Source organism: Ammospiza caudacuta, chromosome 19, assembly GCF_027887145.1.
Source record: "Ammospiza caudacuta isolate bAmmCau1 chromosome 19, bAmmCau1.pri, whole genome shotgun sequence".
In the NCBI taxonomy this organism is placed as follows: Eukaryota; Metazoa; Chordata; class Aves; order Passeriformes; family Passerellidae; genus Ammospiza; species Ammospiza caudacuta.
Window position 1 is genome coordinate 4,508,448 of NC_080611.1, and position 16,949 is coordinate 4,525,396.

The 16,949-nt window shown below is 44.0% G+C and overlaps 1 protein-coding gene across 1 annotated transcript in view; it reads left to right on the forward strand.

Moving 5' to 3' along the window:
- Window positions 1–2,373: 2,373 nt before the first annotated feature.
- SEC14L1 (SEC14 like lipid binding 1) overlaps window positions 2,374–16,949 on the forward strand; it is a 43,924-nt gene continuing 29,348 nt past the window's right edge. The window contains exons 1-2 of the mRNA XM_058817081.1: window positions 2,374–2,465; window positions 4,257–4,348. Coding sequence (XP_058673064.1) covers window positions 4,286–4,348 — 63 coding nt within the window. The 5' untranslated portion in view covers window positions 2,374–2,465; window positions 4,257–4,285. The remainder of the gene's footprint in view (window positions 2,466–4,256; window positions 4,349–16,949) is intronic.

The window sequence follows — 16,949 nt, forward strand, 5'->3', positions numbered from 1 at the left end:
GAAATGAGATTCAGAAGAACAATTTCTCAACATGAAACAGCTTCTTGTAAGGACTAGTTCAGATCAGACAAGGGGCTACGCTTGACTAACTTTAAAAGACACAAGGTCTGTATAAGAAAGAATGGCAGCTTAATCCCTCATTTGTGGTAACCACAAATTCAGCTTTTCTAGGGAAAGAATTGCATCAAAATGTCAGGACATGACTCTGAATTCTAGTAGATTTATATTCTAAGGGAGTGAGCCATTAATAAAAGATGTTGTGGGTAAACAACATGTCTCAGTAGTGCTGCTGAAGAGAGCAGAGACACGAGTTCCTAACTTTCAAGTCCTTATTTTAACACTCTTTGTGATACTCTGGTACTGTAAAAAGCACAATTGTACTTCTTGCTTTTAGTACATCACAGCTAAACCACTCATGGTGTGAGACTGAGCTCTTCGAGGTGTCCCAGAGTGCAAATACCCTGAGCTGGGTGAATGCTGGCTGATTCAGAAAAGGCAGAAAGATGCTCCAGCAGTGAATAAGGTGAGTCCCTGCACTCCCACTGCCCCATGACCCTGGAGCACTGTGCTGTGCCATCACCCTAAACTGACCTTGGCCCTGATGGTGTCTCAAACCCACCCAGAAGCCCCCAGAGCCCTGCCCTGAGGGAGCCACAAGAGGTGTGGGACCACAGGAAGCTCAAGGGGCTGAGGGCAGGGGAGATACCTACAGGAGGTGCCATGTCCCACTGTCCATGCCCTCCTGCACCCACGGTGTGTGTCTGTGACTCTCTGTGTTTGGGTGTGGGAACTCAGGACATCCCTCTGGCTGTCCAGGGCAGGCATCTCAGAGACCCTGGCACAGAGCCCAAAATGCCTGTGTGGTTTTGATTTTGACCTGTGGAGCAAATTACCAACCTTATATGAAGATCAGCAAGCCATGACAAATTAAGTAGAATGATAGTGAATTTACCACAAGGTGAAAAAGTAGATTTTGGGGTTTCTGGTATGGGGGTTCAGGAGGCAAGATGGAGGGAACTGGGCATGTCCAGCCTTTCTCCTCCTTCTTCTCCTCCATCTTCTGCTGTGATGTTGACACTTTTGGATTGGTTTAGAGTAGAAGATCACTGTCTAACATAGGTGAGAGGTATTGAAAGTAATTGTAAATATTGTATATGTTGTTTTTAGTATAAAGACATAACACTGCCCTGGGGGCAGGCAGAGTGCCTGGAACTGTCCTGCTGGATGGACCTCACCAGGGCAGGAGAAAAATTTTTTATAGATAAGATGCAATAAACAACCTTGAGACCAAAACCTGAAGAGCTCCGACTCATTCTTCAAGTGCTTGGGCTGGGAAAAGAGACATTTAACATTTCTTGGGGTCATGGCGACCAGCAAAAGATCCTGAGATTTGGGGGGGCACTCTGCCCCTCTGCTCCACTCAGGTGAGACCCCTCCTGGAATACTCTGGGCATCCTGCACAGGACATGGACCTGGGATGATTGGAGGGTTGGAGCAGTTCTGATCTGAGGAAAGGCTGGGAGAATTTGCATTGTTCAACCTGGAGAAGACTTCAGGTTCAGCTAGCTGCAGCCTTCCAGTATAGAATCACAGAATCACAGAATCTGCTGAGTTGGAAAGGACCCACCAGGATTATTGAGTCCAACTCCTGGCCCTGGACAGGAGAATCCCAGCACGTGAGAGCATTGACCAAATGCTCCTTGAGCTCAGAGAGCCTCAGTGCTGTGAACAAGGTGCTATGCTCTCCCTGAGGAACCTGTTCAGTGCTCAGTCACCCTTTTGGTGAAAAACTGTTCCTCATATCCAACCTAAACCTGCCCTGACTCAGCTCCCTGCTGTTCCTGAAGGGAGCCTGCAAGAAAGATGGGGGAAGAGTATTTACCAGGGCAGGACAAGGGGGAATGGCTTCACACTGACAGAGAGAGGTTTAGATTTGTTTATTCATCAATCCTGGAGGTGTTTAGGAAAGGACTGGAAGTGGCACTCAGTGCAATGGTCTAGTTGGCAAGGTGGTGTCAAGTCATAGGTTGGACTCGGTGATCTCAAGGGTCTTTTCCATCCTAACTGATCCGATGATAAGACATTTGCAAGAAATTCTCTTTTGTGAGGGTGGCGAGGTAGTGGAACGGAGCAGCTGTGCCTCTGGGAGTGCTCAAGGCCAAGCCGGACAGCGTTCGAACCAACCTACTCTAGTGCAAGCTGTCCCTTACACCCGCAGCAGGCTGAAACTCCGTGACTCGTACGAACCCTCCCCACCCGCACCACTCCTCCCTCACGCCCGCCGGCCGCCCCGCGCCGCCCACGGCGCATGCGCCCCGCCCGTCCCCGCCCCCGGCAGCCCCGCGCAGGCGCCGGGCCCGCCCCCGCCCGGCACCGCGAACGACGGGCGGCGGCGCGCGCGCCCCTCCCGCGCAGGACGGCGCTGCCCCGGCGGCATGAGGGGAGAGCGCGGCCGGCTCCGAGCGGTAAGCACGGCGCCGAGCCTCCCGGGGCCCCCGCCCTGCCCCGCGTCCCCCAGCCCCGCGTCCCCCTGCCCCGCGGCAACTTTCCCATTGTCCACCCGCTCCCCGCCGGCTCCTCTCAGCGCTGGCTGCGGGCAGCACCGAGGAGCGGTCGGCGCTGCCCGTGGCGAACGGGGGGTGGTGGCGGTAATAATGGTGGTGGGGTACGGGTGGTGATGGTGGGGCAAGGGTCGCAGTCCTTCTGCGGGTCACGGCGGCGCCGCGGCCGCTGCGCTCCGGCCGCCCCGGGCAGGCGGCTCTGGCCGAGTCCCTCTGGGGCAGCGCGGGGCTGTCACAGGTGTCCCGTCCCCTCCCGGAGTGTCCCGGGGCAATGCGGGGCTGTCACAGGTGTCCCGTCCCCTCCCATAATGTCCCGGAACCCTCTGGGGCAATGCGGGGCTGTCAAAGGTGTCCCGTCCCCTCCCGGATTGTCCCGGGGCTGTCGCCAGTCTCCCTCCATCCCGTCCCCTCCCGGGGTGTCCTGCATCCCTCCGGGAGAGCTCAGGGCTGTCACCGGTGTCCCTTCTCCTCTCGGGGTGTCCCTTCTCCTCTCGGGGTGTCCCGGTCGCTGCGGGTCTGTCCCGGGTGTCCCGGCTCCCTCCGGGAGCGCTCAGGGCTGTCACCGGTGTCCCCCCATCCCGTTCCCCTCGCGGGGTGTCCCGGTTCCGCGGAGTTTCTTTGTTGTGTAACTCTTTTTGTCCGTGGATTAAGAGAGGGTTTGCGTCTGTTTGTGCTGATTCAGGTGTTTTTTTTAAAAAAAAAAAAGAAAAATTGGGGGGTAGTCATGGGTAAATTCTTCTCGGGGCTGGGATGTCGGAGAACTTTCCCGTGGCTCGGGGGTTGTTCTTGGCTCGGGCCGGGGCCGGGAGCGCTCCTGCAGCGCCTTCCGGACAGAAAAGCGAAGCGAACTTGCTGTAGCGAACCCATTTCTTGCTGTAGCAAACTCATTTCTCGCTAAAATGAGGCTGGCTCGCAGCCCGCGATTCATATGCGAGTGCTACTGCCAGGATTTTTCAATAAACGTAATTGCAGTCGAGAGAGTTCGGGTCAAGCGCTTTGCTGGGTAGAGCAGGCACGAAGCCTTTGGAGTAATTCCTCTCCGTGTTGCCAGTGAATCTTTTCTGGCTGCACAGTGGAATTTTTCTCCAAGTTTTTTCCCCCAGTTATAAGTTTTCCTCTAAAGTTTCAATTTTTTTTTTTTTTGAGATGATCAAGGAATGCCATTGATCCATCAGTAATCCATTTTCTTTCCTTCTTTCTGCAAACAAACACTCTTAACACTTTTTTTTAAACCTCTTTTTGTGCTTTCTGTACTTCTTTATTGTTGTTTTTTTCCCCCTGGTCCTTGCTCTGAGCAGGGCAACCCACATACAGTGCTGGGGGACTGGGAAATGCTTCTCTGCCTGTCGCTGGGATGTGTCAGTGTTTGGTTCTCAGAAGCAGCAGCACAGGAAATGTCACCATCCTGACAAAGAGTCATAAAATATGTTGAAGATTTGTTACTAAAAGTGGACTAAAAATGTGCTAATTTTATCTTGTCTTTGGAAGAAGTGATAAGTAATTTCTGACAGAAATATATATAAATATACATAAAGCTTTTCAGGGCCCCTGTTGGGTTTTAAAAGAGGTTGTCAGGGAATTGTGAAGGATTTCCTGTGGAATTGCTAGCGTGGTACCACGCACGGACTAATTGTAAGAGAAAATTGAAAATGGCTTCCTACGTCTGACATATGGTTTTAAAAATTTCTTTTTCAGGTTTGAGTTGATCTCACTAAACTGCAGCCATGGTGCAGAAGTACCAGTCCCCCGTGCGGGTGTATAAACACCCTTTTGAGTTAATTATGGCTGTAAGTATTAATTTTTGCTGCAATTTCCTTCTTGACATTTCCTTGTGTTGCTGAGTTCTTGCTGGGCTTTGTTTGGTAGATACTGTAGAAAATACAAAGCTGAAAACAAAATGCAAAATAAGAGAGCTGTGTGTTTCAATGGTTTCTTCTCTGCCTAGAGTATTTTCTTAGCATAATGTGCTCTCCTTTTCTGCCAAAGTTTAGACAGTGATTACAGATGTATTTGGAAGTTAGAGCAAAAGTAGGATTGAAGTGTGCTGGGAGTTGATTAGTGGGGGCAGACTCTTCTAGAACGGGAGGAAATGTCATGTACACTGATTAAAACATTGTTATGTTGTGGCTTCATCAGAGTTTGTAGGATTAGAGAGCACAGAGAAAGCCATGAAAGCAAGGATATGCCTGAATGAAAAGGGAGAAAGGACCCTGGAAACATTTTGAGGGAAGAGAAGAAAAAACTTTGCAGGGAGGCCAGAGAGATGAACAAAAAGCCTTTTGGGTGCATGTTGCTAATTGGTGTGATAGTGATAGATTTCTTTCTTCCCAAATAGTAATGGAAAGAAAGAAATTTAATTAGGTTCTCTTTTTTTTTTTTCTCTCTTTCCTCTCCCTCCCTTTTCTTTCCTTTCAGAAAACAGAGCAGAAGTAGGTATTTGACATTTTAAAGTATATTCAGTTGAAACCACAGCTGTGGGGCTCTTCTGAGTTACAGAGAGCAATTAAGGAGCTTTTCCCTGATAAAAACAGTTAAAAGTGAACTGTAATCTAAATAATAATTGTTTGATTTCACTTGCTGAAAATACTATGTTTAATGGCTTCAGAGAGAGTTTTAATAGTGCTTTTAGTGTAAATATTTGGATAGATCACGTGGGTTGGAGTGCAGGGTTCCTTACAGAAGTGATCCTTTGCAGTCACAGGGCAAAAAAGGATTGGATCACTCTACAGGGAATACTTGCATTTCTTTTTATCTCACTCCTAAGGGTACCCCCAGTGTTACACATGTAGGTCTTGCTCCTGCAGACACTTCAAGGCAGAGCTGTTATTTTGCTGAGCAGTGAAGAAGCCAACTGTGATCTGTGTAAGGCTTTTTATGACTTCAGTAGCTCTGACAGCTGGGCTTCAGGTGGTCTCAGTGAAATTTGATGGTGTCTGTAACTTTAGCCTTCAGTGAAGTTATACTGGCTCTTAGATCAATCAGCCAAAATTAGTTTCTTAAATGAAATGCCCTGGCTGTTTGGTAAGCTGATAAATCTTTATCTTGCTGCTGAATTGAAGGTAAAAATTTTTCCTGAGTTATTTCTTCAAGGATATTTTGAGTCAAAATGCTGATACCAGGATTGTCCACAATACTTTGCTGGGTGTAATTAGAAACACTTCTGACTATTAGTATTAACTGAGAGTTCTCAAGCTGTTCTGTGGCTTGGGGATAACATCTGAAAAATAATATTTAACAAATATAAAGTCTTCCCTTACATTAAAGCTTTTCTTTGGAAAGCAAGAGGCTATAGTAGGTATGCAACTAGGGTAAAATAATAGTTAAAAATTAAGAGTGAACTAAGAGGAGAAGAATGCTTATAAAAAGGAACAGCCAGACAGAATCCTTTCAGAGACTGGAAGTTTAGCTGAGCAATAATGCATCTGATTTATTTACACTGTGTCAGAACAGTGGGTTATCACTTGTACTTGTTCAGAATGTGAGCACTGGATGAACATCCTCCCCCTGCCATGTTGCTGCTGTTACTGACTTCTAAAACTTGTGAAATTCCTGCTGGTGATCCATCAAAACTGTCCATGCATTTTGTGAAGTGTGTGGAGGAGTCCATGAGCCAAATTCTGAGGAGCATAAACAGTAAATGCAAGTTTGATGCTTTTTGTTACTGTTTTGTTACTGTTTCCTCTTGGTTGAGCAGTGATTGCATAAGTTGATGAAGTGTTTCTGGGAGGAATACTTGTGTCAAATTCTGTGCTCGCTAGAGTGGAAGCACTACATTGCATATTCTCAACAAAAAAAAGTGCTATAATGTTATTTTAACAGTGCCAGCAGCTCTTCTGAAACGAGGCACAGCCTGGCATACACCAGGCTTGAATTTAAAGCACCCAAGAAATGACTTAACATTGTGTGTTGTGTTTGATTTTCCTTTGTACCTCTCTTTTATTTGCAGCCAGCCCTTGAGAGAATGTGTCCTCAAACAGAGGTTTGAACCCACACCCAGAGATTCTCATCTGTTAGTGAAAACTCTCTGGAGAAAACTTTGCTCAGTGTGGCAGCAGTGTTCTGTGTGCTGAATTGTCTTTTTAAAAATCACTGTTTCAAGCCTGGCTCTTGTGTGAGGTCTCATCTTTGTGTTCAGGTGCTGAGTACTTCTAAAAATTTTCTTTGGCCCGTTGTTCTCCCTTCCCTGGGTGTTCTGTGGAACTCCAGGGGTAATTCTTTCTCTGGAGCAGTAATGAAGTTCAGCAGTGTCAGTGAATCCTATGTGGGCTGGGAAGATTCCCTGGACGGATACATGTTGCAATTGCAAATTGTAACTCATTAAATCAAACTAATATTTAGCCTTCAGATGGAGAAATCAGCATGAATTCTTCTGTTCTGGAAGGCACTGAGAGAATGCCACTTGCAGAGTGGGTCATTTACAGTGCAAATTTCCGTTTTCCCCCCCTTTTCCTTCCTGGCTTTCCAAGAGGTACTTGAGGGAGAATGGAGCACAATCAGCATTCCATTCATGCAGCTCTAGTGTGCTCCCAGGGAACTTTGTTCTCTGCTAAAGGTGACTGCAGCTCTATATTAAGACAAAAAACTGAATTTAATTCCACTTTGATCAAAGCCATGATTGTCAAAACAAAAGCGTTTTGCAGGCAATTATGATATAAAGACTTCTAAAATAGACAAGAGTCAAAATTCTTTTCCTGAGTAAAATTGGTGTTGAAAATAAGTTTCTCTGTATACTTCCTGCACTGAAATCTAAAACTCATGTGCTGAAGCCTAATATATCTCTATGACAATATCCTTAAGGCATGACTCCTTATCTCCCAGCTGGGGATTGGTGAGGAGCTCAGAGCTGGGACATCCATGGCTTCAAAGCTTCCTACCTTCCCTCAGCATTCAAGTCCAGCTGTGTAAAATCCAATATCCGCTACTTCCCTTGAAAATTTCCTTCTACTGGCGAGTTGTGTGGTTCCAGATAATGCTTGAGATGCAAATCTTTTAATGGAACTATTCCCTAAACTTGAAAAGATTCTAGAATCATAGGCTAGAAATTACCACACTTTAGTCTGACACACCTAACCCGGGCCAGATGATTTCACCAAATAGTTTCCAACGCTGACATGATGATTTTTGGCTGCTCTGTGGAATATCTGTCATAATTAACTTTTTGGAATCTCTGTGTGTTAGTGGATATGTATTTAAAAAAGCACCCAGAGCAGCAGCTTGCACAGCTGTTCAGGAGACTGAATAGAATTTTGCTTCTCCTCCTGTTCAGAGTTTACGTAATGCTGGAAGCAGCTGAAATGTGGAAAAATGGCTGTTTACTTAGACTCACTTGTCAAGTTACCAAGGTTAAATATACTGGAGAAAAACTGAGAAGCTGCTTTTCTAAAACTTCTAAAGATTACAGATTCCATTTTTTTTATATTAGCTTAAAGAGGTTTACATTTAAAGTAATACAGGGACTTTGCTGAATAAGTAGTTCTTAATATTAAAAGGCAGTTAAGAACTTGAATCTTCCTTAACACACATAAGGGTAAAATTAACTTTAGAGATTCACAGCTCATTTTCAGTCTGACATACTTTAGATAATTCCCCTCGAGTTTAATTTCCAAAGTAAATTTAAATAATGAATAATCACTTGCAATGGCATTTCAAGGGTGGAATTTATGCAAATGGAAAGTAAATAAGATATTTGAAAAAGCACAGATTGGATTGAACCATTGACCAGCGGGATTTTTCTTTTTAAGTTTCTGAAAGCTCTGTGGAAAATGTATTGCTCTTCAGCCCATTTAGAAAATGTCCTATTTACAGTCAAAATCACTTAGCTTCAGAAATAATGTGAATTTTAAAAAATCGATCTCGTATTTTGCCACTGTTCTGATGGAATATCTGAACTATCTCAAGCATGAATCTTTCCTAGTAAGTGTAATGTGTAGTGCCTTTGATTATATTATCATTTTAATGGTTCAAATTTGCTGCTTTTGGACATCAGGCTGACTCTCTTTGGCTTTATAGATCTAAAAAATAGTTCTTAAGGTGTATCTCATGAATTAAAGTATCCCTAAATTACAGGTAAGTAATAAGATTGTAAATGGGATAAATACGCTTCAGTGATAAGAGTAGATTAGAAAAAAAATTATCTCTTTTTCCAGATTGACAAATCAAAGTATAATCCCTTGATCTAGATTGTAATGAGCCTCCTGATCAGCAGTTCATTATTATTTCACTATAAAAGTTATTACTTTAAAAAGTAATTTAAAAAAAATTCAAACTGTATCAAGCTAAGTGCCACACCTGCTCATAAACACTCACCATTTTTATTCCTTCCAGTCTCATTTTGTTTTCCTGGAAAAAATGCATTTCCCACATCATGTGAAGAGGGGTTGAGAGGCTGGGGAGGAAAAGGAAGCTCTTCTGCAAGTGCTTTTGAAAGCACAAAGTAGGCTTTAAATATATAGAGAAGTAATTTATTCCCCTGATGCAGAGTACTTTGCTGAGAATTTGTCCTGGATACTTAAATCCTGAGGAAGGGAATAAACTTGAGTGTTTGCTCCCAAAGCCTCTGAACTGTTTTCCCTCCTGCTGTAGAACTCCCTGAGCCTCATCTGCTTTGCTTCCTGTCTTTGAAAAAGCTGAGTTGAAAACTCAGCCTTATTTGCTGTTGGAAATGCGTTGGTAAAGCTGTGGTGGAGCAGAGCCTTGTGTGGAATTTCTGAATTTTTATTAAATAGCTGCAGTTTCACTGATGGTGGTGGTTCCTGTGTCAGACACTGTGTAAGAAGAAATGATTATTTGGCCACTTGTTTGGAATGAGTTGTGGGTAACAAATGGAAAGTTCAGTACTATGAAAAAATATTGACTTAGCAGCCAGCTCACAGTGCAATTCATGTGTTATTTTGTGTTATTTCTGACCTGCTTAGCTATTTCCATGCTTGGTTTCCTGGTTGTTTTTTTTTGGGGGGCAAACACATGACCTGACTGTAGCTGACAGCTGCAGTTCTCTTGTTCACCAAAAGCTTTGAGTCAGTTTTTAACAAGTCCTTTACACTTTAAAGGCTAAGCCACCACTGCTGTCACACTCTGAGAGGTGTCAGAGAAAGGAAAATATGTATCAAAACAGTTGTTGTGTTTTGTTGTGAAAGCACTCCAAGCTTTTCACCCCTGCAGGTAGGTGTTTCAGCTCTGCTGTGAAGTGCTGCTCCAGGATCTGTTGATCCATCCAAGTGATGTTGCCTTTGAGTTCAAACTCCTAAATATGTGGGAATCTGGCAGAAAAAAAGTGGTTGCACATCCTGCAGAGTCCTGGACACTCAGGGTCCTACAGTTACAGTCTGGAGAAGGTATAATAACTTTCATGGTCATGGGCTAAAGTGTGGCTAGACAGTAAAAAGTATGTGTAAAAGCCTTCAAAACCCTGTGGGGAAAAGGGTGAATTTTTGGGGGATTGATGAAGAAAGCATATCCAGTGAGAAGCCAGAAGTTGCTTAGAGATCAGAATGAGATGTTTCCATATTGTTGGGCACTCTGTGCTGCCCAAGGACTTCACCTTCAGTCAGAGTCCAGAATCTGGAACCCAGAATTGAGGGGGTATTTGTTGTAACCAGTACTGCTTTTGCTTTGGACTTGGTTTGGAGTCAGTATGTTCCTGGAGGGAGGCCAGGGATGGAATCTTTAAGCTCTTGCATTCTGAATGTAAAATGAATCTTTTGAGAATATGCAAGGAAAGCTGTTAATTAGCTCAAGTTGAAATTAATTACAGGTTGGTCTTAAATGGTCTATTTCCTCTTCTCCCAAGTGAATTTGTCTTGCAGTTTTTTCATGTAGTTTAAAAATACTGTGCATGTATTCTAAATTAAGAACTAGGATGTTGAGCTGAATTATTTAACACTTTATTTCATTTCTGTGATAGAGTTAAGACAGGTCAGGATAGCAGCTCCTGTTAAATATTAAGCAAGGCCTGTTACAGGTAGTTTAATAATTTGACTTTGTCACAGTCAAACTGCAGCTGGTTTCAGCCATCAGCAGTCAGTGAGTGTGTGAGATCAGAGCCCTGGTGGGAGCATGGCTGGAGGACAGCCTGGCATCCTTTGGGCACTGCCAAAAGAGCACAAGGCAGCAGTGAGCCATCACAATCTGAGACCAGGTCTCAGGTTCTTGGCTTTTCTCTGCACAGCTTTTGCTTAAGTTCTGCTGATTTCAGCCCAGTTCACAAAGGTTTTCAGCTTGTGGCCTTTTTTTCTAAATATCACCAATATTTAGAAGAGAAATATCACCAAAATGTGGTTTCCCATTGTAGCTAAGCTCATCCACCAAGCCAGCCTAGGGACACAGGCTGGGCCAGAGCTGTCTTGGAAAAAAGGAGGATAAATTCCTTGTCAACTCCATTTCCTTGCTGGTGGCAGCATGGCTGGGAGGACAGCCTGGCATGCTCTGGGCTCCAATGCAGCAGCACTGCCAAAGAGCACAAGGCAGCAGTGAGCCATCACAATCTGAGATCAGCTCTCAAGTTCTTGGCTTTTCTCTGCACAACTTTTGCTCAAGTCCTGCTGATTTCAGCCCAGTTGACAAAGTTTCTCAGCTTGTGGCCTTTTTCTTCTAAGGGTCAGAGAAATATCACCAAAATGTGGTTTCCCATTGTGGCTAAGCTCATCCACCAAGCCAGCCTAGGGACACAGGCTGGGCCAGAGCTGTCCTGGAAAAAAGGAGGATAAATTCCTTGTCAAGCTCATTTCCTTGCTGGTGGCAGCGTGGCTGGGAGGACAGCCTGGCATGCCCTGGGCTCCAATGCAGCAAGCAGCAGTGAGCCATCACAATCTGAGATCAGCTCTCAAGTTCTTGGCTTTTCTCTGCACAACTTTTGCTCAAGTCCTGCTGATTTCAGCCCAGTTCACAAAGCTTTTCAGCTTGTGGTTCCTGGCCTTTGTCTTCTGAGGGTCAGAGAAATATCACCAAAATGTGGTTTCCCATTGTGGCTAAGCTGATGTACCAAGCCATCCTAGGGTCACAGGCTGGGCCAGAGCTGTCTTGGAAAAAAGGAAGATAAATTCCTTGTCAGGCCCATTTCCTCACTGGGTGCCTTTAGGGATGCTGATGAGCCCTGTGGGATCGGGTGCTGATTTTTTTGTGCTGTGGGTGAGCTGCTGGCTGCAGGAACAGGAGTCAGCAGGGCGTCTGCCACTGGGGCTGCGCTCTGGGAGCCCTCAGCTCCCTTGGGAAATAATTAGGGATCTGCACTTTGAAAAATGCAGAAGCTGCTTGTTGTGACACTGAGTGAAGGGGCCATTAGAAACCTGATTCAGCAGCCTTCAGGTATTATTTAGCAGTGCAAAGTACTTGCAAATTGCACTTAATGGTTTGGAGTTGCGGATTCTGTGAGCTGCTTTGGCATAAAGGGGGCTCTATCCTTGCTTCAGAAAAATGAAAATTAAAAATTTCAACGTTGTATGCTGGAACAATCACATGTGAATGGACTGGCTGCCTGTCTTGCTTTATATTTTTTATGTATAAAACTTAACATTTCTATCTTGGATAGAAATTTCTAGCATTTTCTATCTTGGATTTCTCCTGGGTTTTGCTTTATTATAATTAGTTTTGGGTTCTATATATATGCAAATTTGAAAATAAAAATATCCCTGGACTACCAGCTTTAACTCTGGCAGAGGGGTTGTGGGAGGGAGCAAAGAGAAGCGACTCTTGCATTAACAATGAATTTTTGTTTAAACTGTTTTAATTCTCAATGATACATGTTTGGGCTCTCTTAAATTACTGTTTCAAGGTTTTGTCATGGTCAGATTGATGAATTTAAATATCTAAATCTGTGGGGTTATGGATTACTGGATAATTACAGCTGCCTTCATTTTGTTGGTATTTATGCTCTCATAACTTGAGTGTGGATGCTTTTTGGAACATATGCAGATCAATTTGTGCAGGAGTTGAAAGCTGCACTGCAAACCTCACCATCTCAGCCTGTCTGATAACTTTCTGCTGTAGTATTAGATCATATCAGTGTGACAACAATAGATCTCATTTTGTGAAAATGAGTATTTCCCTGGTGATGGTCAGGGTGGCAACGTGCCATTGAGAGTTGTTTATGCCACAGCAGAAGGGAGCAGCTTCCTGATGAGAGCACTTCCTTTCTTGTGTGCATTGTGTGCCTTCATTTAGTGTAAAATTCAAATGCCACAGACACTGGGTCCAGTTCAGGCATAGCAAGCAGCAGGAGCCTTTCCAGAGGATGTTTTTTTCAGGTTATTTCATTCAATGTGTGAATTATACTGTATAATTTGCAAAACTGTCTTTGCTGTGCAATTCATTGGCTTGTAGATAAGTTCTTCATTACTGAATTCAAGGCACTATGAAATTACTTCTTTCTATTGAAGTGTTTCATGGTGTGTGTGGTGCAGCCACCGAAGTTGTAATGAACAAGATTTAAAGCAATTTCACTTGAACTTGTTTGTCTGTTTTGACTAAACCAATTCATGCTTTTGTTTGCCTTTCTTTGCTGTAAAGGAGGGTGAAAGAACTGATTGTCTGTAATCTCTGACATTTATTTTCTTTTTAGAGAAGAATCAAATGACTCTTGACTGTTTGTTTTTATTATTATTATTATTGGCTTATCTTTTGAAGCTAGGTCATGTTTTCTGTCTGTGTTTTTTTTGGGGTGTAGAAGCTGTACCATGGCAGTGATGGATCTTGCACTGGTATTACCTGGTTATTGAGATATCTGGATGATGAATTTGGATTTTTATTCTGTGTCTTAATTGAGGAGCACAGGTCTGGATTGCACCATGAGGCCTCTCTAGTGCTGCCTTTCAGGCAGTGGCCAAGGGCAGTATCTGCCTGCAGGGGAGAAGATAGGAATGAGATAAACATATGGTAACACTCTCTTAGGATACTCTCTCATCCTCCAGCAATGTGTCTTGACAGCCCTTCTGGTCCAGAATGTGCCATTGTCAGGAATAACATCTCATGTGCTTGGTTTCTTGTGCTCCCAATCCTTTCTGGAGCCCAGTGAGCTCTGTGCTGACACCTCCAGCAGGAGCTGCTGTTCCATGACACTGTCAAGAGATGGATCCTTTCCCTGGAGCCTGGCAGAGCCTCACACCTCCTGCTCCTGTGGCAGCACAGGCAGCCCAGCCTGGCTCAGCCCTCCCAGAACTGCCAGGTGCCTCCCTCAGGCCATAAATTACTCATTTGCATGGTGCTGCTCTCAGTTAGTTCAGTAGTTTATGATTTCACATGAGGAATTGCTGCTTGTACTCTTGGTTTTCCACCATCAGTTTTTTTTACCTTTTTGAGGGTCTTCTGATACATCAGACATGATGGAAGGTATTTTTATTACATTTCCTAGCTTGAGATAAATAGTGTGCAAACTCCTGACCCTATCATGCTGCATTTTGCTGGCATTCCATTGACTTAAAACTTATTAATTTGTTTGCTTAACATAATATGGCTGCTGTCTGCCTGGCAGTTGATATTTTAGTGATCCAAAAGCCAAACCAAGGTGTTGTTATTTATCTATTTATTTAATTTTGTGTTCTCCTGCTGCAGCTCACTGCACTGACAGTATTGGAAGAGGGAAATCACTGGTGCAGGGCTTAGAAGCCAATTGCCTCTGGGCCAAATGAAAACCTGGTGGGTGAAGTCTGAGGCAATGAAGTCAAACCTGTTCCACTGAACCTTCATGGAGGGTGGGGGAAAGTCTGGAGAGTTTTTTCCTTGTGCTGGTACAAGTCTTTAACCTCTCAGGCAATGCTTTAATGAGGAATTCTGCACCCACACTGTAGCAGTGCTGTAGTCATCCTGTCCTCCTCCACTCATAAATTAGATTTTGTCTGTACAGTAATAATTTTATTTAAAATAGCCTAACATATTCCAGATGTTAAACACGTTGTAACAGACCTTCTTATTGAAAGTGTCTGTGATTCTAAGACCAAACAAGTGACGAATATTAATTATAGGACTCATAAAAGTGAGGCTTAAACGTGGTACAATAGAGCAGCAAGGAATATTTGACTGTTCTAAAAATAGATCCTCAGTGGACACAGTGAGATTGCAGCTGAATTGTAAAAAACTGACTGCAGAGGAACCAAACACGCAATTTTGTTAACTGGAAAAGAAAAGGGGAAGCCAAGCACCAAATTCTGCTTTCAGTGTGACAATACCCCGTGCCTGTGAAATGCCTGTTGGCAACACAGAGCAGTGCTTGTGATTGTTCAGCTGCTGTAGGACAAGGAATGGTAATTAAAGAAACGGTAGGACAAGCTTAATGATTTACAGTTGTTTTTATGTGTGTCTCTTAAAAAATTCACAGGGAGATATGTTCCTGTGTTATGTAAAGGGATGTGCATTGCCAGCGTTGCAGAGAATTAGGAAGTGCTTGGGAATAGCTCCCATTCCTCAGTAATCACGTGTGAGGCTTTCCTGGCCTGTGGCCAGCCTTTGCTGTGATGCTCTTTTGGAGGTCAGCCTCCTCTCCAGAGAGCTTTAACCTTCAGCCAAAACAGTCGTGTCCTGTGCAGTTGGGGTCAGAAGCCAAGTTTCCTCTCGGAGGAGCTCCTGAGGTTGGCTTTAATTGCAGGGCACATTCTGTCACACAAAGTGCTGTGCCCAGGGCTACGCGGCTTCTGGGCCAGGCTGATTTCCATCTGTCTCGCTGGGAACACGGGCAGGGCAGGCATTTTTCTCTGAATATACAATAATGTTGCAAATGTATTTAATACAAACGGGTTCCAGTGACACTGCAGGTCCATCTGGGATTGCCGTGGCCCCCACGAGGCCAGGTAAGATCTGTGTGGGGTGAAGAGCAGCTTGGAGCTGTGAAGTCTGTCCTCGGTGTTCCACCTTCAGTCTAGACCAGAGCAATGCCAGTTGTTTTCTAACCAGCAATTTGATCTTGGGCTCTCAGTCATAAGCCAGCCTAACCTGAATGGTCAGGCTTTGCCAGCTTACTCCAAAGGAAAGGAAGATGAAAATTATTTTATTTGCATTCAGTGTGGTTGTTGGGCTTTCTGTCCTTAACCTTTTGTTTTTCTTGAGGAAGGAGTGATTATTGCCCAACTTCTCTATTCCAGCTTCTCATTTTAGAGGTTTGTGTTTCAGGATTGTGCAGAGGCTGCAGTTGAAGTTTGTCTTGCTCACTCTTCAGTGAGGGGCACTTGGGCACTTTGGGCTCTCTGGACTTCCAAAGGGAGGAGGAGGAGAATTAAGAATTCTCTTGTGTGTGCCTGGAAGGGTAAGCAGGTGTAACCCAAATTCCTGCACAGGCTATCCACTTTCTCCTCTGTCCTGCCCTCACATTAAGGTGTCTTCTGAAGATGGACATTTAGGTTCCCATACAAGAATCAATTATTACACAATTCCACCTGTGCAAATTTATTTAAGCAAACCACAGATGACTCAGATCTGTTTTAGAATAACCACTCTTCAAATTAAAGTCATGTTGAGGCATGTCTGTGGTTACTGAAGATCATCTTTGACAGACAGAAGATGGAATGTTAACCCTTTTCTTGAGGTTGCATCCTTTATCCCCAATTTATTCTACCTGCTAAATTGGTGTACCTTTAGCCATCAAAACTTCAAATAAAATTGCATTAAATCATCAAAAGTTTAATTTTTATCTGGAAGGAGAGGGAATCTGTGTGTAGCAGAATGGTTTTCAGGTAGTCATGAGCCAGTCCCCCTTCCAGTGTCACTCCATGCAACATGAGGCCCCTGTAATTTTGCTGGTAAAACTTCCCTGAGCACTTTTCTGAAATGAAAATGCCCAGATTGAATGGGAAGGGAGCACTGAGGGGGATAGAGTAGGAAGAGCCTGCATGGGTGGCTTGACTGGTCCCAGCCCTGATGAGGATTGAGGTTTCTGTGTCTGGCTGTTTCCTTCTGCTGCAGAATGAGGTTCTTTGCTTGCTCTGCTGAGTTGGTGACCACAGCTGAATAACTCAGCAGTGAACTACCAGTAAAATTCCACTTACCGAGAACAGAACCTCTTCTGAATCTCCTGCTTTATTTATAAGGCCTAAATTATTTTAATGAAATATTAAAGCATTAAAATAACTTTAGGCATGCTTGAAAACCCTGAACACTAAGGCTGAGGTTCTTCAGCTCTGTAGCCAACACATTTATGCTGCCATACAGAGGAAATTTGTGCAGACTTCCTGTTCCCCAGAAACTCCTTTTTTAGCTTCTATTCCCTTCCTTGCTTTTGGTTTTGGGCAGTGTTAAGTGAATCTATGCTATTTTTAGTATAACTCCGATTTGTCAAGAATGCTTAATGAACATATGTTGTCAAGTATTTCCTTGGACAGGCTGGGAGTTTTACTGATATTTAGTTGCAGGTGCTGTCTAAATGGAGCATTTTTTCAATCAGCTTCCTCTGAAATCCTTTTGATTTCT